The 21,838-nt window shown below is 40.4% G+C and overlaps 1 protein-coding gene across 1 annotated transcript in view; it reads left to right on the top strand.

The window, feature by feature from the left end:
* The window catches only part of CTSS (cathepsin S), a 32,740-nt gene extending 12,599 nt beyond the window's left edge, over window positions 1–20,141 (top strand). Inside the window, exons 5-8 of the mRNA XM_031009790.3 lie at window positions 1,483–1,710; window positions 3,324–3,489; window positions 5,614–5,716; window positions 19,378–20,141. Coding sequence (XP_030865650.1) covers window positions 1,483–1,710; window positions 3,324–3,489; window positions 5,614–5,716; window positions 19,378–19,477 — 597 coding nt within the window. The 3' untranslated portion in view covers window positions 19,478–20,141. The remainder of the gene's footprint in view (window positions 1–1,482; window positions 1,711–3,323; window positions 3,490–5,613; window positions 5,717–19,377) is intronic.
* The last annotated feature ends 1,697 nt before the right edge of the window (window positions 20,142–21,838 follow it).

Raw genomic sequence — 21,838 nt, forward strand, 5'->3', positions numbered from 1 at the left:
AGTTTCTCCATTTCACTTGTGAGTTTCAAAGTTGAAGGAGAAGAAAGAACTAGAGCTAGAGTGTTCTATAAATTGAGCCACTCAAGTTAATTCATGGCTAGTCTTGCATCGTTAGAATATGAAATATGTGCCTTGTAAAATTATTGTTCCTATGCTGTTGTATTTTCCTTTAGTTTGCTTGTTTTAAAAAAATTGCAAAAATCCTAAATTAGTTAGAGGTAAAACACATGTATCACCATAGAGGTCAGGGTAAGTGAGAGGAATCAAAGCATTCTGAGCAGCTACCCCAGGCTGTGATCAATGAAGAAAGTAAAAATTTATTAGGAAGTAAATGGTGGCCAGGCACAGTGGCTCACATCTGTGATTCCAGCACTTTGGGAGGCAGAGGCAGAAGGATCGCTTGAGCCCAGGAGTTAGAAACCAACCTAGGCAATATAGTGAGGACCTGTCTCTACAAAAAATAAAAATAAAAATTAGCCAGGCATGGTGCGCTCCTGCAGTCCCAGCTACTTGAGGGGCTGAGATGGGAGGATCGCTTGAGCCTGGGAGGTTGAGGCTACAGTGAGCCATGACCACACCACTGCACTTCAGTCTGAGTGACAGAAGGAAACCCTGTCTCAAAACAAACAAACAAAAAGAAGTAAATGGTACTGCTAATCTCTTATTCTTTTCCACCTACATATTTTTCTTTCAATTAGTTTTGGATTTCTTACCCGAGGTTCTCTAAAATAACAGCTTTTAGAAGACCCAATAAACCACATATTTAGATGTTAACTCTGAGTAAGTTAATGAGCTCCTTTCTCTGGGTGCTTGCATTTTAGTGAACAATTTTGCTTCAATCAAAAGCAATGTCAGTTTGCTTCCTTTGGGTGGAGAGCAAGGTGGGAGGAGGGAAGGAGAGAGAAAGAGAACAATTATGATGGGGCTCTGGACACTCTGCCCCTTTTAAAACTAAAGCAGCTTTGCCTTTTTTTGTTTGTTTATGCCTCCTTGTAAAATATTTTTTGATCAAAAAAATTCTGAAGATAACAAAGGTTTGAAAAATGCCAACCTAGGATTAAACTTCTTATGTTTCAGGTATCATTTGACAGGAAAAGGGGTATTTTAGGTCAAGGAAATCATCCTAGCTCTCTCAAAATCTCATTACTGTAGGCAACTATCTCCCTTACTTATGGGTGAAAATAGGTGCAATTTGGTACATGCTCAGTGAGTATTGTTTCTAAGTATATTTGAATATGGCCATTATGTTCTGAGCTTGGCTGATTGCAAATCTCTATCAAGGTTGGACCTTGCCTAGATAACAATCGAGTTAAATTTAGTCTTCATTCCCATTGTTAAAGACAGAAGGAAACTGTAGTGGGGGAGGTCTTTCTGGGAACTAGGGACAGAACTGATGTAGCTGAGCGTTGTCCAGTTTGGGTTATGGAAGTCATTCCGAATGATTTTCTGTGATTTGCGTTTGTGACCTTGTATCTGTTTTAGGGTTCTTGTGGTGCTTGCTGGGCTTTCAGTGCTGTGGGGGCCCTGGAAGCACAGCTGAAGCTGAAAACAGGAAAGCTGGTGTCTCTCAGTGCCCAGAACCTGGTGGATTGCTCAACTGAAAAATATGGAAACAAAGGCTGCAATGGTGGCTTCATGACAACGGCTTTCCAGTACATCATTGATAACAAGGGCATCGACTCAGACGCTTCCTATCCCTACAAAGCCATGGTGCGTCTTAAGCAAACTTTTTGTGCTGCCCCATGATCTCATGTTATCCACTGACTGACTGCGCTGGGCTTGCCACCATGCCAATTGCTTGAGAAGCAGTATTGTGTGTGAGAGAGAAAACCCTGAAGAGGAATTCTTAAATTCTCAAGAGTTCTGTTTCTGATGAAGTACTCTTCTTAATATATCAGTAGTACAAATAAGGAAGTAGCATTCATGCTTAAAAACAGATTTTAATGACTGGGCATAGTGGCTCACACCTGTAATCTCAGCACTTTGGAAGGCCAAGGTGGGTGGATCACCTGAGGTCAGGAGTTTGAGACCAGCCTGGCCAACGTGGTGAAACCCTGTCTCTACCAAAAATACAAAAATTAGCCGGGCATGGTGGTGCATGCCTGTGGTCCCAGCTACTCGGGAGGCTGAAGCAGGAGAATCGCTTGAACTCAGGAGGCGGAGGTGCAGTGAGCCGAGATCACACCACTGTACTCCAGCCTCGGCAACGGAGCAAGACTCCGTCCCAAAATTAAACAGATTTTAAGCAAACTATCCTTAAAATTATTTCTCTGTATTTAAACTTTTTCTTCTGCAGCCTCCCATGTTCAACCTTATTCTCAGATCATTAACCACATCATTCTTCCACCCACTGAGAAGCTAAATAACACTCTCCTCTTCCTCACAAATTCATTATACATTTTGATATAACGATAACCTAAGGATTGTGTCCATGTTACAGAAGATTTTAAAAATATAAAAATATCACTCAAAAACCTTCTACCTTAACCACTATTGTTTTGGTTTATTTCTTTCAAGTTATTTTCTTGTTAAGCACTTAAAAAACATAGTTGGCCAAGTGTGGTGGCTCACACCTGTAATGTCAGCACTTTGGGAGGCCAAGGTTGGAGGATTGCTTGAGCTCAAGAGTTTGAGACCAGCCTGTGCAACATAGTGAGACCTCACCTCTACTAAAAATCAAAAAAGTTAGCCAGGCATGGTGGTGCACACCTGAGTAGCAGTTCCAGCTACTCAGGAAGCTGAGGTGGGAGAATCACTTGGCCCAGGAGTTGGAGGCTGCAGTGAGCCATGATTATGCCACTGCACTCCAGCCTGGACAATGGAGTGAGAGCCTGTCTCAAAAAAATAAATAATATAAATAAATACAAAATAGTTGTATATACAACAAACATGAATTTGTAACTTTCCTTTTCCCACTTGAAATACACTTGTGTTTCCCATATTATATGGTCTTTATATACCATCATTTTAGCTGCAGATCATCTTGCAGGCATCAAAAAGATTTTAAAGCTCTCATCTAGAGTTTATTATCTCTATGTAATATTTCCCTACAGTCCACCTCAAAGTCTGAGGGGCCATTGTCCTGGCAAGTTTTGCATGTATGAGGATGTTCACAATTTGAAAGAATAGAATAGTTCTGTATTTCCTCCATTATTGCTGAAACCCGGGACTGTTAGGATTTGGAAGATTTGCAAAGGAAGGAGCCTTAGACACATGAAAAAGTTAAATAAAGGAAGGAAGACATTTAAAATCCAGGCTTAGGATACAGGTGATTTATAAAGGAGTTGAAGTATACTTCATCTGATTTATACTTCTTTTTGCAGGATCAGAAATGTCAATATGACTCAAAATATCGTGCTGCCACATGTTCAAAGTACACTGAACTTCCTTATGGCAGAGAAGATGTCCTGAAAGAAGCTGTGGCCAATAAAGGCCCAGTGTCTGTTGGTGTAGATGCGCGTCATCCTTCTTTCTTCCTCTACAGAAGTGGTAAAAAATAAAATAAAAAATAATTAGAATTTAAAGAAAGAAAGAAAGGATATTGGCTGAGCACGGTGGTTCATGCCTGTAATTCTAGCTTTGGAGGCTGAGGTGGGAGGATTGCTTGAGCCTGGGAGTTTGACACCAGCCTGAGCAACATCGCGAGACCCTTATCTCTACAAAAAATAAAAATAAAAATAAAAATTAGCCGGATATGGTGACACTCACTTGTAGTCTCAGCTACTTGGGAGGGTGAGGCAGGAGGATTCCTTGAACCCAGGAATTTGAGGTTACAGTGAGCTATGATCATACCACTGCACTCCAACCTGGGCAAGAGAGTGAAAACCTGTCTCTAAAAAACAAGGAAGAAAGAAAGAGAGAAAGAAGGAAGAAAGAGGGGCAGGGCAGGGCAGGGCAGGGCAAGGTGGGGCGGGGCGGGGCAGTGCGGGGCGGGGTGAGGTGAGGCAATTTTAAACCTCATGAACCAACATCTGCTGGCTTCAAACTTTTCTTCTGCAGCTTCCTCGCCTCTCTCAGCCTTCTTACAATAGAAGAGAGTTAGGGTCTTGTTCTGGATTAGGTTTTGGCGTAAAGGCATGCTGGGCTGGCTTACTCTTGTATCTAGACCACTCACATTTTCTCTGTATCAGCAATAAGGCTGTTTCACTTTCTTGTCATTTGTGTGTTCAGCAGAGCAGCATTTTTAATTTCCTTCAAGCACTTTTCCTTTACATTCACAGCATGCCTGACTGTTCGGTACAAGAGGCCTAGGCTAGGTTCTGGCCTGTCTTGGCTTTCAACATGCCTTTCCCGCTAAGCTTAATCACATCTAGCTTTTGACTTAAAGTGAGAGATATGCAACTTTTCTTTTTACTTGAACACTTAGAAGCTATCATAGGGTTATCATGTGGCATAATTTCAATATCATTGTGTCTCAGGGAACAGGGAGGCCTGAGGAGAGAGACGGGGGTGTGGCCAGTCCATGGATCAGTCAGAACACACACAACATTTGTGGGTTAAGTCTGCTATCTTATATAGGTGTGGTTTGTAGCTCACCCTCAAAATTATAAAGTAACATCAAAGATCATTGATCACAGATGACCATAACAGATATAATAATGATGAGAAAGTTTGAAATATTGTGAGAATTACCAAAATGTGGTACAAGGACACAATGTGAGCACATGCTTTTGGGAAAATGGTACCAATAGACTTGCTGAATGTAGAGTTGCCACAAACCTTCAATTTGTAAAAAATGCAATATCTAGCTGGGTGCAGTGGCTCATGCCTATAATTCCAGCGCTTTGGGAGGCCAAATCAGGAGGATGACTGGAGCCTAGGAGATTGAGGTTACAATTAGCTATGATCATACCACCTGTATTACAGCCTAGACAACAGAGCAAAACACTGTTCCTTAAAAAAAAAAAAAAGCTAATATCTGCAAAGCACAATAAAGCAAAGCACAATAAAATGAGATATGCCTGTATACACAGAGAATTAAAATAACTGATTGTATGCAAGTTTAAAAATACTTAGAAAAAAACAAAAAAGAAAAAAACTTAGAAAAAGGTGGTGTGCTTATCAAAGAAGGTTTCTGGGGGAACTATGATTGGAGTGATGCTAAGCTTGGCAAGAACACTGACAAATACAGCATTGGTGGCAAATAATTATGAGCCCTAGTTTATGCATGAGAGTATATGTCCTTAACTTTTTTTTTTTTTTTTAAGATGGAGTCTTGCTCTGTTGCCAGGCTGGAGTGAGGTGGCACGATCTCAGCTCACTGCAACCTCTGCCTCCTGGGTTCAAGCAATTCTCCTGCCTCAGCCTCCTGAGTAGCTGGGACTACAGGTGCGTGCCACCACGCCCAGCTAATTTTTGTATTTTTAGTAGAGATGGGGTGTCACCATGTTGGCCAGGATGGTCTCGATCTCTTGACCTTGTGACCCGCCCGCCTTGGCCTCCCAAACTTCTGGGATTACAGGCATCAGCCACCATGCCTGGACATGTCCTTAACTTTTTAAATTAACCTTGCTATGTATCCGAAGCAGGCTAATAAAAAGTAATACCGTTTTAAAATGCCCCTTATTATCCTATAGTATTCACTCTTTTTTCCCACCCATATTTGATTCTCAGGTGTCTACTATGAACCATCCTGTACTGAGAATGTGAATCATGGTGTACTTGTGGTTGGCTATGGTGATCTTAATGGGAAAGAATACTGGCTTGTGAAAAACAGGTAATATATTTACACTTTATATTTAATTGGAATCAGGAATTTGAGGGGGTTTCAGCAAATACTCTCATGATTTTGATGATGATCATTATGATCACAATATTGACAATGATGAACTTTATAGCTTCTTACAAAGTGACATTCTAAATTACTCAGTGCCCCCATCTTTTCACTTACGATTCTGCCTTCATCACTTTGTTTTCCTGGTTTATCTTCTTTACTACTTCTGTGATTATTCCTTCTCAGCCTCTCTTATGAACCTATTCCTCTCCTCTATTCAGCCCAAAAATGTTAGTTTTCCCCAGGGCTCTATCATCTGCCCATTCCTCTTCTTATTTTATTTTTTCTTGGGTGCTATAATTCCACTCTTAGGACTCTAGCTATAACCTTTATATGCCAATAGCTTTTGAATCTCTAGCTCTAGTTCTGACATCTTCCCAGAACTTCAGACTTATCTGGACACACCCACTTACATATATCTTAGTCTTTCCAAACTCAATACATCCAAATAATTCAGTACTCTCTCCCCCATACTGTTCCTCCTTCAGAATTTCCCATATCAGTAAAGGGCCACACAACACAATCACCCAATAAGATATGATGGATTCATCTGAGACCTCCCCAAGTCCAACCAAGCAACCAATTAGTCAAACCAATTTTACCTTATCTATGTCCTTGATTCTGTTCCTTCTCTGTTTCTTCTATTACGGCTCTAGTTCAGGCATCTCTAGTGTGGACTATTGCTGTACCCTTCTAACTGGTCTCCTTTACTCTCTATTTTCTTCCCCTTTACCCTCAAATCCATCTTTCATACTGCTGCCAAACTTATTTGTCTAAAATATGAACGAATCTGGGCTTATAACTCTTCTACTGAGTTTCATTCGGTGTAAAATTAATGTTCCCTGACAGAAGACAAATCCTATAGGCTGTGCTCCCTGCCTTGCCAGCCTCACCTCCTGGCATTTGTTGCCTCCTGTTTTCACTCTGGTTATATTGCACTATCCACAGTTGTAGTTCCCACACATTCCACTTTATCTGTAATACCTTCCTTCATATCTTGGTTTGTGTTCCCTCTGCCTAGAACATCCTGTCTTCTCTTTTGGTTTACTTCTCCTTTTCTTCAGAAGCAGCTCAGGCACAATCTATTCCAGAAAGTCTTTCCTGAATCCTTGGGCTGAGGAAAATGTCTTTTTTCTATGCTGCCAAAATGTCCTATGCATACTGCATCACAGCATTTTAGGCATTATATTTAAATTGTATATTTACCTGTCTGTCACTCCAATGTTCTGTACGTGCCTTTGGGGAGAGATTATGTCTGGTCTTCATATCCGCAGCACAGACTAAGTGGGTGGCACCTAAAGGCCCCTCAATATATGTATTGAACTGACATCTATATCACTCATAAACAAAAGGAACATAACTTCTAGAGGGAAAAAATGGAGGAAATATGAAGAGTTGAGACTTTGGGGCACACCTGGAGTTTCTCTTTGTGTTAGTTTGCTATGGCTACCATGACAAAGTGCCACGAACTGAGCAGCTTAAATGACAGAAATTTATGTCTCCCAGTTCTGGAGGCTGGAAGTCTAAGATCAAGGTGTTACTCCCTTCTCACGCTGTGAGGAAGAAAATATTCGTGGACACAGGAAAAAAACACTGTATGATCTTACTTATATGTGGGATCTAAAAAAGTCAAACTTACAGAAACAGACAGTAGAATGATAGCTGCCAGGGACTGGAGGCTGGGTAAATGAGGAGATGCTGATCAAAGAGTGTAAACTTTCAGGTATAAGATGAACAGATTCTGGGAATCAAAGGTACAGCATGGGTGGAGATGGATGTGTTATTTCATTTGATTATGTCAATCATTGCACAATGTGCACATACATCAAATCATCACACTGTATACCTTGAGTTTATACAATCTGTCGATTAAATATGTTCTTTTAATTAAAAAAAAAAGTTTGATGCCTCTCCCCTAGCTTCTGAAAGTTTGCTGGTGATCTTTGACTTTCCTCAGCCTTTAGGACCATCACCCTGACCTCTGCCTTCATTTTCACATGACATTCTCCCTATATGCATTTCTGTCTCTATTCATAATTTTACTTTCTTCCCCTTTTTGAGACAGGGTCTCACTCTGTCACCCAGGCTGGAGTGCAGTGGGGTGATCAATGTTCACCACAGCCTCAAACTCCTGGGCTCAAGCAATCCTCCCACATCAGCCACCAAAGTAGCTGGCACTACTGGCATGCACCACCACACCAGACCAATTTTAATTTCTATTTGTAGAGACAGGATCTCTCTATGTTTCCCAGGCTGGTCTCAAACTCCTGGGATCAAGTGATCCTCCTGCTTTGGTCTCCCAGAGCACTGGGATTACAGGTGTGAGCCACTGCGCCAGGCCAATTTTCCCTTTTCATGAGCATCATTCATGTTGGATTAGGACCCACCCTAATGACCTCATCTTAATTTAATTAATTATGTCTACATCAACCCTATCTCTAAATAAGTTCACATTCTGAGGTACTGGAGGTTAGGATTCCAACATGAATTTTGCAGGGACACAATGAAACCCATAACACCCCTTAAATCTTTACTTGAAGTACATAGTCTACAAATCAAACAAAAGGTGCTTTCCTACCCTTTTCCCATTGTGGCACACATAGAAGATGATGATATTCGTATGGCCCATGGGGAAAGTAGCTGAGGGGATCAATATCTTGGTTCACTGATAACCTATTCACAGCACTGATCAGCTTGGGTGTAGACCAGTGATAGCTTTTTAAAATGAAACCATTTCCCTCATATCTTATTGACTCTCTAAGGAACTCCCTACAGCAGGTGTTCTAAATTCCCTTCTCTACTGAAGTTGCTCTTGAAGATCATCTATATCTTTTAGTGTTGAAATTCAAATCTGCTTCTCTTCACTCATTCATTCAACAAGCACTTACTAGGCATCTACAATGTGACTGGCATTATCTAGGCCCTGGAGATACAAAAAATAGTAAGAAACCATCCTGTCCTAAAGGCACTCACAATCTAACATGAAAAAATATATATAATATATATTATATATACATACATAATATACAATACATATTATGTATGCATACATAATATATAATATTATACATAATATATAATATAATACATAATATACATATATAATATACAATATATTATGTATACATAATATACATATATAATATATAATATATTATGTATACATACATATAAATCTCTCTCTCTCTCTCTCTCTCTCTCTCTCTCTCTCTATATATATATATATATATATATATATATATCCATATCTCAGCCTCCCAAAGTGCTGGGATTACAGGCGTGAGCCACCACCGCACCCAACCTAGATGTATTTTTAAACGATACAACAAACACATCGTGGTATAATGATACATGTCTAAATGGCTATGGGACTGTTGAAGAGGAAATGCCTAACAGCCTAAACCTCCACAGAGAAGACACTATTTGAATCAAGTTTTCAGATGTATGGAATTGTTCACGTATTGGAGGAGGAAAGTGTGTTAGAGGTTGGAAAGTTGCTCTCAATGACCCAAAAAACATACGCAATGGCACATTTCTCACTATCTTGATTCATTTTGCTACATCAACTTTAGCCTCATATCTTACATTATTTTATCCACCTGCCTGTTACATGAGTTTGCTATATCAAAGCAAACTCATCTATATCAAAGCAAACTCACCTGCTCCTTCAGTTTCAACTATTGCCATTATGTAGATGATCCCCAGTTCATAATCTCTGAAAATGACCTCCTAAGTGACACACTTCCTTGTCCAACTTCCAATTTGGCAGCTCTCCTTGAAAAATCCAAACTCCCCACCTACATCACCCTACTACCAACATATACACACTCTCATACTCAATAAGTTTACAATGTTCTTCTCTTCCTTTCTTCCCTCATCCCTGAAAAGGATTTTCAAACAAGCTCAAGGGAAAACTATTCCTTATTTTGGGTAATATATTACCATCTTCAGATTATTAAAGCCTAAGCATCATCTTGGCCTTTTCCTTTTTCCCCCTCAACCCACCCAGCCCTATCCATTTGGCCTGTGAATCATATTTTATATGTATTTTCTCTTTGCCATTCCCAATGGCCCTGCTGTAATTCAGATTCCATTCTACCCAGCTATAGAGGTATCTTCTTAAAATATAGATCATGTCAACTCCTGCTCAAAAATTCTGAATAGTTCACCATTGTCTAAAAATGAAGTCCAAACTCCTGGCCAGGCATTCCAGGTACTCCATTATCTAGCTTTTAACATAACCTTAGACATTTCTTCCAGTATATTTTCATATACCCACAGTCATACTCTGGCCACAGTGAACTACTTATTCATCATTCCCTAAGTTTACAGATACATCCCTACCTCTGTTTCTTTATATATGCTGTATCTTTCTGAAATGCCTGTGAAGTCCAATGCTGTCTACAGAAATCCCACCTGTCTTGGTGAAATGGGCATTCTTATACAGTTTGATGGGAAAGTAAGCTGTATTTATTCTTTTTTTTTTTTTTGAGATGGAGTCTCACTCTGTCACCAGGCTAGAGTGCAGTGGCATGATCTCAGCTCACCGCAACCTCCGCCTTTAAGGTTCAAGCAATTCTTCTGCCTCAGCCTCCCGAGTAGATGGGACTACAGGCATGTGCCACCATGCCCAGCTAATTTTTGTATTTTTAGTAGAGATGGGGTTTCACCACGTTGGATGGAGTTTCACCATGTTGGCCAGGATGATCTCTATCTCTTGACCTTGTGATCTGCCCACCTCGGTCTCCCCAAGTGTTGGGATTACAGGCATGAGCCACCCTACCCTGCCTATTCTCTTTCTTGAAAGCAATTTGACAATATGATAAAGAACTTTTTAAATGTTCATATTCTTCCCCCCCCTTTTTTTTTTGAGACAGAGTCTCGCTCTGTCTCCCAAGCTGGAGTGCAGTGGCACAATCTCGGCTCACTGCAACCTCCGTCTCCCAGGTTCAAGCGATTCTCCTGCCTCAGTCTCCCAAGTAGCTGAGATTACAGGTGCCCACCAAAACACCTGGCTAATTTTTGTATTTTTAGTAGAGATGGGGTTTCACCACGTTGGCCAGGCTGGTCTACCAACTCCTGATCTTGGGTGATCTGCCTGTCTTGGCCTCCCAAAGTGCCAGGATTACAGGCGCAAGCCACTGCGCACAGCCAGTGTCCCATTACTTTTATTTCTTGGAATCTATATGAAGAAAATAATCCTAAATATGGGAAAACTTTCATACACAACTTATGTGAATTGTAGCATTATTCTTTAATAGTAAAAACTAGTAAGTAGCCAAAAATGCCTAACAATAGGTATATGATTAAATAAACTATGACATAATCAACTCCATGCATTAGAATTATTCAGACTATTATTAATAACCTAATAAAATACTTGGGATATATATTTAAATGAAAAAAGATACACATAAATACAAAATTTATATGTAGTATAAATATTAGCTGAATGTGGTAAGCTCATGCTTATAACTCTAGAGCTTTGGGAGGCCAAGGCAGGAGGATCACTTGAGGCCAGGAGTTTAAGACCAGCAACATAGGGAGACCCAGTCTCTATAAACAAATTTAAAAAATTAGCTGGGCATGGTGGCATGTGCCTGTAATATCAACTACTCAAGAGGCTGAGGTAGGAGGATTTTTTGAGCTGAGGAGTTTGAGGCTACAGTGAGCCATGATCACACCACTGCCCTCTAGCCTAGGTGACAGAGCAGGACCCTATGTCAAAAAAAAATTTAAGTTAAACATAGTATGTCCAACCAGGCTTAGTGGCTCATGCTTGTAATCCCAGCACTTTGGGAGGCTGAACTGGGAGGATCGCTTGAGCCCAGGGGTTCAAGACCAGCATGGGGAACATAGTGAGACCCCATCTCTATACAAAAATAAGCCAGGCATGGTGACACACACTTGTGGTCCCAGCTACTTGGGAGACTGAGGTGGGAATATCACTTGAGCCCAGGAAGTTGAGGCCGCTGTGAGTGAGCCATGATCACATCACTCAACTCTAGCTTCAGTGACAGAATGAGACCCTATCTCGAAAAAAAAAGGAAGGAGGCCGGGCACAGTGGCTCATGCCTGTAATCCCAGCACTTTGGGAGGCCAAGGCAGGTGGATCACTAGGTCAGGAGATCAAGACCATCCTGGCTAACACGGTGAAACCCTGTCTCTATTAAAATACAAAAAAAATTAGCCAGGCGTGGTGGCGCATGCCTGTAGTCCCAGCTACTCGGGAGGCTGAGGCAGGAGGATGGCATGAACCTGGGAGGCGGAGCTTGCAGTGAGCCAAGATCACACCACTGCACTCCACACTCCAGCCGGGGTGACAGAGCGAGACTCCGTCTCAAAAAAGGAAGGAAAAAAAAGAAAGGTATTAATTTTAAAATTAAAAAAAAAGTCATTACAAATCCTATTCATTTTTTAAATCCTGCCTCAAATACTATCTCCTTCATACCCCATTCGCTTAGAATTGTTTCTCTAATTCCTAAGCTTTGGCAATGCTTTATGAATTCTATTATAGTATTTTACACATATCCCTTGTGTTATAGCTATTTGTGCAAACCATGCCCCATTCACTAAAATGTAAACTTCTTCAAGGTAGGATAGTCTCTTGTTCATTTTTGCATCTTCATTTGGACACTGATTCAACAAACATGTATTGAGTACCTACCATGTGCCAAGCTAGGAACTAGCGATTGGAAATGAAAAATGCAGCTCTTCTACCATCCCTCAAGGTACTCATAGTCTAATGGAGTGAAGGAAACAGGCAGGTGCATGTGTAGTCCATTGCAACTCAATGTGATAAATGCTAAAATCGAGGTGGCATAGGTTGCACTGGAGGCATAGAAGAACTTTGGCAGGTTATTTAACTTCTTTAATTTTAGTTTCATCAGCCTTCTTACAATGGAAGAGAGTTAGGGCCTTGCTCTGGATTAGGTTTTGGCTTAAGGGCATGTTGTGGCTAGTTTGCTCTTTTATCTAGGCCACTCAAATCATATCAGCAATAAGGCTGTTTCACTTTTTTTTCTTTCTTTACTTTTCTTTTTCTTCTTTCTTTTTTTTTTTTTTTTTTTTTTGTTGTTGTTGTTGAGACAGGTCTCACTTTGTCACCCAGGCTGGAGTGCAGTGGCACAATCTCAGCTCACTGCAACCTCCGCCTCCCTCCAAGTAGCTGGGACTACAGGCATGTGCCACCAGGCACGGGTAATTTCTGTATTTTTAGCTTGTTTGCCCAGGCTGGTCTTGAACTCCTGAGCTCAAGTCATCTACCTGCCTCAGCTTCCCAAAGTGCTGGAATTACAGGCATGAGCCACTACACCTGGCCTGTTGTTTAGCTTTCATTCATGTGTTCACTGGAGTAGCATTTTAATTTCCTCCAAGAACTTTCCCTTTGCATTCACAACATGGCTAACTGGTTCAAGAGGTCTAGCTTTCAGCCTACCTTGGCTTTCACAAAGCATAATCATTTCTAGCTTTGATGTAAAATGAGAGATGTATAACTCTTCCTTTCACTTGAACACTTAGAAGCCACTGTAAGGTTGTTTTTTGTTTTTGTTTTTTGAGACAGTCTCCCTCTGTTGCCCAGGCTGGAGTACAGTGGTGCAATCTCGGCTCACTGAAACCTCTGCCTCCCAGGTTCTAAGCAATTCTCCTGCCTCAGCCTCCGGAGTAGCTGGGATTACAGGCACGCACCACCACACCCTGCTAATTTTGTGTTTTTAGTACAGACAGGGTTTCGCCATGTTGGCCAGACTGGTCTCGAACTCTTGTCCTCAGGTGATCCACCTGCCTTGGCCTCCCAAAGTGCTAGGATTACAAGCGTGAGCCACCGCACCTGGCCCATTGTAAGGTTATTACTTGGCCTAATTTCAATATCATTGTGTCTCAGGGAAAAGGGAGGCCCAAGGAGACAGAGAGAGATGGGGGAAGTGTCAGTTAGTGGAGCAGTCAGAACACACACCACTTATCAATTAAGTTCACCATCTTATATGCACGTGGCTCATGGCACCCAAGACAATTACAATAGTAATATTAAAGATCACTGATCCCAGCTTGGGCAACATAGCAAGACTCTGTCTCTACAGATAGTTGTTTTTTTTTTAATTACCCGGGCATGCTGGTGCATATTTGTGGTCCCAGCCACTTGGGAGGCTGAGGCAGGAGCCTGAGACCTGGAGGCTGAGGCTGCAGTGAGCTGCGATTGTGCCACTGCACTCCAACCTGGATGACAGAGTGAGACCCTAACTCAAAAATAAAAAAAAAAATCACTGATCACAGATCACCATAACAGATTTGCTAATAATGAAAACAGTTGAAATATTATGAGAAATGCCAAAATGTGACACAGGGACACAAAGTGAGCACAGGCTGTTGGAAACATTGTGCCGATAGACTTGCTCCATGCAGGGTTGCCACAAACCTTCAATTTGTAAAATATGCAAAATTTGCAATGCACAATAAAGCAAAGCACAATAAAACAAGATTTGCTTGCACTTCTCAATACCTCTACTGTCACCATTAGAGTTCAAGCCACCATCCATCTCCTGGTCTATTGCAATAATCTCATAACTGGTAGCTGCTTCCCTCTTGTTTGCTTGGAATCAATCCTCTACACAGTAACCAGAATTATCTTTTTAAAGCATAAAGTAGATTATGTTACCTTTCTACCCCAAACCCTCTAATGGCTTTCCTTCCCACTCAGAATAAAACCCATGACCTGTAAAGCATGACATTATCTGGCCTTAGCCTGCCTCTCCAACTACCTCTCCAACTACTCTCCCCTCTCTCACTCAGCTCCCAGCACATTAGCCTTTTGGCTATTTCTTGACACATCATGCTTATTTCTAGCCCTTTATCCAGGTCTTTACCTCACTTGCATCTTTGCTCAAACATCCACTCAGCGAAGCTTTTCCCGACCATTCCACCTAAAATTGAGCCTTGTCTCCTAACACTCTGTATCCCTTATCCTGCTTTATTTTTCTTTATTGTACTAATCATATATATCATCAAGTATTTCTTCGTTTATCATATGTTTCTCCTCTAGAACCTAGGCTTTAGAAAGACTTTGTCTCTGTAATCCTAATGCCTAGAAGAGTGTCTGGCACAGCCTAAGAAGCCCAGGACCTCAGTCTATTACAAAGGAAACTGGCATTGATTTTAGAAGGAATAATAAGTTAGTAGCCTTATAATATGCAAGGAGAAGGTAGGGTGATCAACTTTCCCACTTTGCTAAGGGCTACGAGGCTTTCTGGGACATAGGACTTTCTTTTTAAAAACAGGACAGTCCCAGGCAAACTGGGACTGGTGATCACCCTAGAAGAACGCTATATATTTTTTTAAAAGTAGACGGACTCAGCCCGGCTCAGTGGCTCACGCCTGTAATCCCAGCACTTTGGGAGGCCGAGGTGGGAGGATCACCTGAGGTTGGGAGTTCGAGACCAGCCTGGCCAACATGGAGACACTCCATCTCTACTAAAAATACAAAATTATCTGGGCATGATGGTGCATGCCTGTAATCCCAGCTACTCCAGAGGCTGAGGCAGGAGAATCACTTGAACCTGGGAGGTGGAGGTTGCAGTGAGGCGAGGTTGTGCCATTGCACTCCAGCCTGGGCAACAAGAGTGAAACTCCGTCTCAAAAAAAAAAAAGTAGATGGACTCTACTTGAGTCCAATCTGATGTACTCATACCTGGATAATAATAGAAATAGCTATCTTCACTTAGTAAGCATTGGCTGTATACCAAATATTGTGTGAGTACTTTAAATACATTCTCTCATTTAATTTTTAAAGTACTCTTATGAGATAGGCATTTAGTTAACAAACTCACCTAAAGTTGAACAGTTTGAGTGAAAGAGCTATAGAATTAATAAAAATATACAACTTGGTAAGTACCGAAATGAACATTTGGAGCAGATCTTGTATAATTCTGAAGGCAAGACTTTGTCCTCAGATACTTTATTTAGCTTAAGATTTTTTTTTTTTTATCAGTTTCATTGTTTAAGGGAAGTTAGCAGGACTCAGTCAAAAAGAGGTCTGGGATCTTTTGCAAAACTGGGGGCGATTGATCTTGGTCGGTAAAACTGAGAAAAGTAAATTGTTTAGATGTTGAATGGGGTCTGGGATTCCTTGGTCTCACTGACTGAATTCATACTGCTAGTAACTAGACCCTCAATTCAATTTTCATACTAGAACTCAGGTCCAAATTCAGTTCACCTAAAATGATTTATTTTACCTATTATTTAAGGCAGTGACCATAGTAGGATATAAATTACATGAGATCCTAGATGTACTGGTCTGAATTTCATTCCCCATATGACTTCACTCACAGAGATAACTGTAGAGATAGGCATAGATAAAAGTTAGAGTGGGCTTTGGAATAAAATAATCCTAGATTTGACCTCTGGCTTCACAATTTACTATCTATGTGACTTTTGGCAAGCTACTTTACCACTCTGCCCTTCTGTTTTTTTCTTTAGTAAAAGAAGATAATATTCACCTCACAGGATGATGATTAAATTAGATAATTTATGTTAATCTGTTTGGCACGGAGTAAGTGCTAAATAAGTGGTGTCTATTAATATTAATAATAGCCTGGCCAGATTCTTGTTATTGCTTTTGCTTATCAAACTGGATATTAAAAGAGCATTGGTACAGCCTGGGCAACATAGTGAGACCTCTTCTTTACTAAAATAAAAAATTGGGCCAGGCGCAGTGGCTCACGCCTGTAATCCCAGCACTTTGGGAGGCTCAGGCGGGCAGATCACCAGGTCAGGAGATCGAGACCATCCTGGCTAACACGGTAAAACCCCATCTCTACTAAAAAATACAAAAAAATTAGCCGGGCGTGGTGGTGGGCGCCTGTAATTCCAGCTACTGAGGAGGCTGAGGCAGGAGAATGGTGTGAACCCGGGAGGCGGAGCTTGCAGTGAGCCGAGATTGTGCCACTACACTCCAGCCTGGGCCACAGAGCAAGACTCCATCGCAAAAAAAAAAAAAAAATTGGCCAAGCATGGTGGTATGCACATGTGGTCCTAGCTACTTGTAAGGCTGAGGCAGGAGGATTGCTTGAGCACAGGAGGTCGAAGCTGCAGTGAGCTGTGATTGCACCACCACACTCCAACCAGGGCAACATGGTGAGACTCTGTCAAAAACAAACAAACAAACAAACAAAAAAACCCACTACAGCCATTGGTTTATTAGAGGTGACGATGGAGTTTGAATTTTATTGTAAAGGCATGGAGAGCCATTGACAATTTCTAAGCAGTGGAGTGGCAATTAAGTGAAAGGAAGGAAAGAAAGGAGCTCATGAAAATGTTTGAGAAGGACTGACCAGAGAGAGAGAAGAAAATCAGAACATAGTAGTGTCTTGAAGCCAAGAGACCAGACAAGTGTGTTAAATGGTACAGAGAGAAAAAAATAGGACCTGCAAAATGTCCAATGAGGGCTGATACATAGAATATTTAAGGCCTCTTAAAGCACAGTCCTTTTAAATGGTGTCATTTGTCTTCCAACAATAAACCAGCATTTCTTAGGTTCTCCACTGCATGCAAAAACACAACCTTTGAGTCCCTGAGCCAAAATTTCTAACAGCTTCCCTTTGCCTTTGTAATTGAAGTACATGTTCCTCCACCTGCTGTTCTAAGCTGTTCACAACATGGCCCCAAACCAGCTTTCTATCCTCTTTTTCCACTATTCTACTAAAGATATCCAGTTTTCCTTTCAACTAAATTTCTTACTGCTCTCCAGACACACTAGGCATTTTCTCAGTTTCACACTTTTATTTGTCTCCTAGAGCACTTAATGAATTTTGCCTTGTATGATATTTATATACCCACCACTATAAAATCTCAGAATGATAAAGAGCTTCAGAAATCATTCCTCTTACAAGGATTTTCTAAGTTTTTTCATCAGTCTTGGTAAAGTAAGAAAAATAAGAATATTTTGGTGACTTTTTCATTAATATAAATTTATTTACTCAAAAGGCTATCCTTAAAATAGAGATTATGTCTTTGGATTTTTTGCTTTTGGTGTTAAAATGTATTTTCTTTTACAACATAGTGGTGACAGTAAGTAGTATGGTTTTTATTTATTTTCTTTTTTTGAGACAGTCTCACTCTGTTGCCCAGGCTGGAGTGCACAGGCGCAATCTCGGCTTACTGCAACCTCTGCCTTGCCTCCCAGGTTCAAGCGATTCTCCTACCTCAGCCTCTCGAGTAGCTGGGACTACAGGCTCACGCTACCATGCCCAGCTAATTTTTGTATTTTTAGTAGAGACGGGGTTTCACCATGTTGATCAGGCTGGTCTCGAACTCCTGACCTCAAATGATCTGCCTGTCTCTGCCTCCCAAAGTGCTGGGATTACAGGCTTGAGCCACCATGCCCGACCAATAGTATGCTTTTTAAAAAAGATGTCCATACAGCCGGGCGTGGTGGCTCACACCTGTAATCCCAACTCTTTGGGAGCCTGAGGCGGGTAGATCACTTGAGGTCAGGAGTTGGAGACCAGCCTGACCAACATGGAGAAACCCCATCTCTACTAAAAATACAAAATTAGCCGTCGTGGTGGCACATGCCTGCAGTCCTAGCTACTTGGGAGGCTGAGGCAGGAGAATCACTTGAACCCAGGAGATGGAGGCTGCGGTGAGCTGAGATTGCACCATTGCACTCCAGTCTGGGCAACAAGAGCAAAACTTCACCTCCAAAAAAAAAAAAAAGATGTGCATACATGCTAATTTTAAAATTGATAACTGTATATCTATCTGTAAAAACTTTTTGAACTCCTCTAAGTCCATTAAATCAACAAGTGAAACACTGATCTACTCGAACCCTAATCCGACCCATGATTTTTCTCTGCAACATCTCTAACAAGTAGCCTCTGCTGCAGAGTAGCTAAGGAATACAGGTGCATGCCACCATGCCTGGCTAATTAAAAAAAATTTTTTTTTGTAGAATCAGGGACTTGCTATTTTGCCCAGGCTGGTCTCAAACTCTGGCCTCAAACAATCCTCCCACTTCAGCCTCTCAAAGCACTTGGATTACAAGTGTGAGCCACCATGCCTGGCTCATTTTTCAATAGCTTTAATTATGAGAAAGTCTTATCTCAGCTCCACTTCTAGATCAAAAAGCTCTTTCAGAGCTGCATTTTTGTTGTTTGCTTTAGAATTCCCTGCCCTATACCTTTCTCATAGTAGTCACTCAAAAATATTTCTTAATTGACATTCTCTAGAGGAATTTAAGTTTGATAGAAAATCATTACACATGATACTGTTATCAAAAAATTTAGAGATAAAGGCTTATTAAAGGATACTAATACTCTTTCTTTAGAGAAGGCATATTTGCAAAGTAGGAGGATTAAAGGACTGGGATGGATCTTACTATAGTTTTCCTTAGGTATTAAGTCTATTCATCAATATAGCACTAAAGCTTTCCAAACCATTATTTTGAGTTACCTGAAATCCCTGGAGAAATTATTATCTTATTTCATTCTAATTTTGTTTTACGGCCTTTCATATGTAATCACTTATAGGAGAAAAACAATGAGATAAAAAGTTGATAACATGATTTGATTGTACGCATTTGTAATTTTGTATTATTTCTTTTTCTAAAGCTGGGGCCACAACTTTGGTGAAGAAGGATATATTCGGATGGCAAGAAATAAAGGAAATCATTGTGGGATTGCTAGCTTTCCCTCTTACCCAGAAATCTAGAGGATCTCTTCTTTTTATAACAAATCAAGAAATATGAAGCACTTTCTCTTAACTTAATTTTTCCTGCTGTATCCAGAAGAAATAATTGTGTCATTATTAATGTGTATTTACTGTACTAATTAGAAAATATAGTTTGAGCCCGGGCATGGTGGCTCACGCCTGTAATCCCAGTACTTGGGAGGCCAAGGCAGGCATATCAACTTGAGGCCAGGAGTTAAAGAGCAGCCTGGCTAACATGGTGAAACCCCATCTCCACTAAAAATACAAAAAATTAGCCGAGCACGGTGGTGCATGCCTGTAATCCCAGCTACTTGGGAGGCTGAGGCACGAGATTCCTTGAACCCAAGAGGTTGAGGCTGTGTTGAGCTGAGATCACACCACTGTATTCCAGCCTGGATGACAGAGTGGAGACTCTGTTTCAAAAAAACAGAAAAGAAAATATAGTTTGATTCTTCATTTTTTTAAATTTGCAAATCTCAGGAAAAAGTTTGCTAAGTAAATTAGTAATGTACTATAGATATAACTGTACAAAAATTGTTCAACCTAAAACAATCTGTAATTGCTCATTGTTTTATTGTATACTCTTTGTCTTTTTAAGACCCCTAATAGCCTTTTGTAACTTGATGGCTTAAAAGTACTTAATAAATCTGCCATTTCAAATTTCTATCATTGCCACATACCATTCTTATTCCTAGGCAACTATTAATAATCTATCCTGAGAATATTAATTGTGGTATTCTGGTGATGGGGTTTAGCAACTTTGATGGAAGAAAATATTAGGCTATAAATGTCCTAAGGACTCAGATTGTATCTTTGCACAGAAGAGGATTCAAAATGCCACGTGTAGTGGCTCATGCCTGTAATCCCAACACTGGGAGGCTGAAGTAGGAGGATCGTCTTGAGCCCAGGAGTTCAAGACCAGCCTGGACAACATAGTGAGACCTTGTCTCCACAAAAATAAAAAAGAAACTATCCAGGAGTGGTGGTGTGTGCCTGTGGTCCCTGCTATGCAGATGTCTAAGATAGGAGGATCACATGAGCCCAGCAGGTTGAGAATGCAGTGAGCTTGTAATTGCACCACTGCACTCCAGCCTGGGTGACAGAGCAAGACCCTGTCTTAAAAAAAGAGGATTCAACACATATTTTTATATTATGTTAAAGTAAAGAAATGCATAAAAGACAAGCACTTTGGAAGAATTATTTTAATGATCAACAATTTAATGTATTAGTCCAAATTATTTTTACCTAGTCATCAACAATTTGACCAGGGCCTTTATTTGGCAAATAACTGAGCCAACCAGAATAAAATAACCAAGACTCCACTGCTCATATTTTTATCTAATTCAGATGGATGTTCCTTACAACTGCTCTAGATTAGTAGATGCATCTAAGCAGGCAGCAGGAACTTTAAATTTTTTAAGTTCATGCCTATGACATGAACAATGTGTGGGATAATGTCATTAATATATCCTAAATTAACCTAAACTAATTTCACTAACTCTGGCTCCTTCTCCACAAAGCACATTTTAAGGAACAAGAATTGCTAAATATAAAAACATAAATAATACCATAATACATGGCTATCATCAAAAGTGTATAGAATATTATAGTTTAAAAGTATTTAGTTGATTACTTTTCAGTTTTGTTTTTTTTTTTGAGATGGAGTCTCACTCTGTTGCCCAGGCTGGAGTGCAGTGGCACCATCTCAGTTCACTGCAACTTCTGCCTCCCGAGTTCAAGTGATTCTCCTGCCTTAGCCTCCCGAGTAGCTGGAATTATAGGCGTGCACCATCACGCCCAGCTAATTTTTGTATTTTTAGTAAAGACAGGGTTTTGCCACATTGGCCAGGCTGGTCTCAAACTACTGACCTCAGGTGATCCACCCACCTCAGCCTCCCAAAGTGCTAAGATTACAGGCGTGAGCCACTGAGCCCAGCCTACTTTTCAGTTTTTAACATAATTTTTGTTTTATCCACAACTTTTCAAGTATTGAAAGTAGAATAAAAACATGGGTTCTTAGTCTTTAGCTATCTGTTAAAGCCTATGAATGCCTTCTTAGAATCATGTTTTTAAATGCATAAAATATATAGGATTACAAAGGAATCTAATTATATCGAAATACAGTTATTAAAATGTTAAAAGATAAGTTTGTTATATACTAATATGCATGCTTCTTTATAAATGCATTAAATAAGAGTTAATAGCTATCCTAAATTTGAAATAGTGATGAGCATAATGAAAATAGATGCAAAAATGTAATGTGATATGAAAATATCTGGGTTTTTCTTTTGATGATGAAGTATTGCTAATATTACTGTGGTTTATGAACTATGTTCAGAATTGAAGAAAATCCTAACTTTC

Source organism: Gorilla gorilla, chromosome 1, assembly GCF_029281585.2.
Source record: "Gorilla gorilla gorilla isolate KB3781 chromosome 1, NHGRI_mGorGor1-v2.1_pri, whole genome shotgun sequence".
NCBI lineage: Eukaryota > Metazoa > Chordata > Mammalia > Primates > Hominidae > Gorilla > Gorilla gorilla.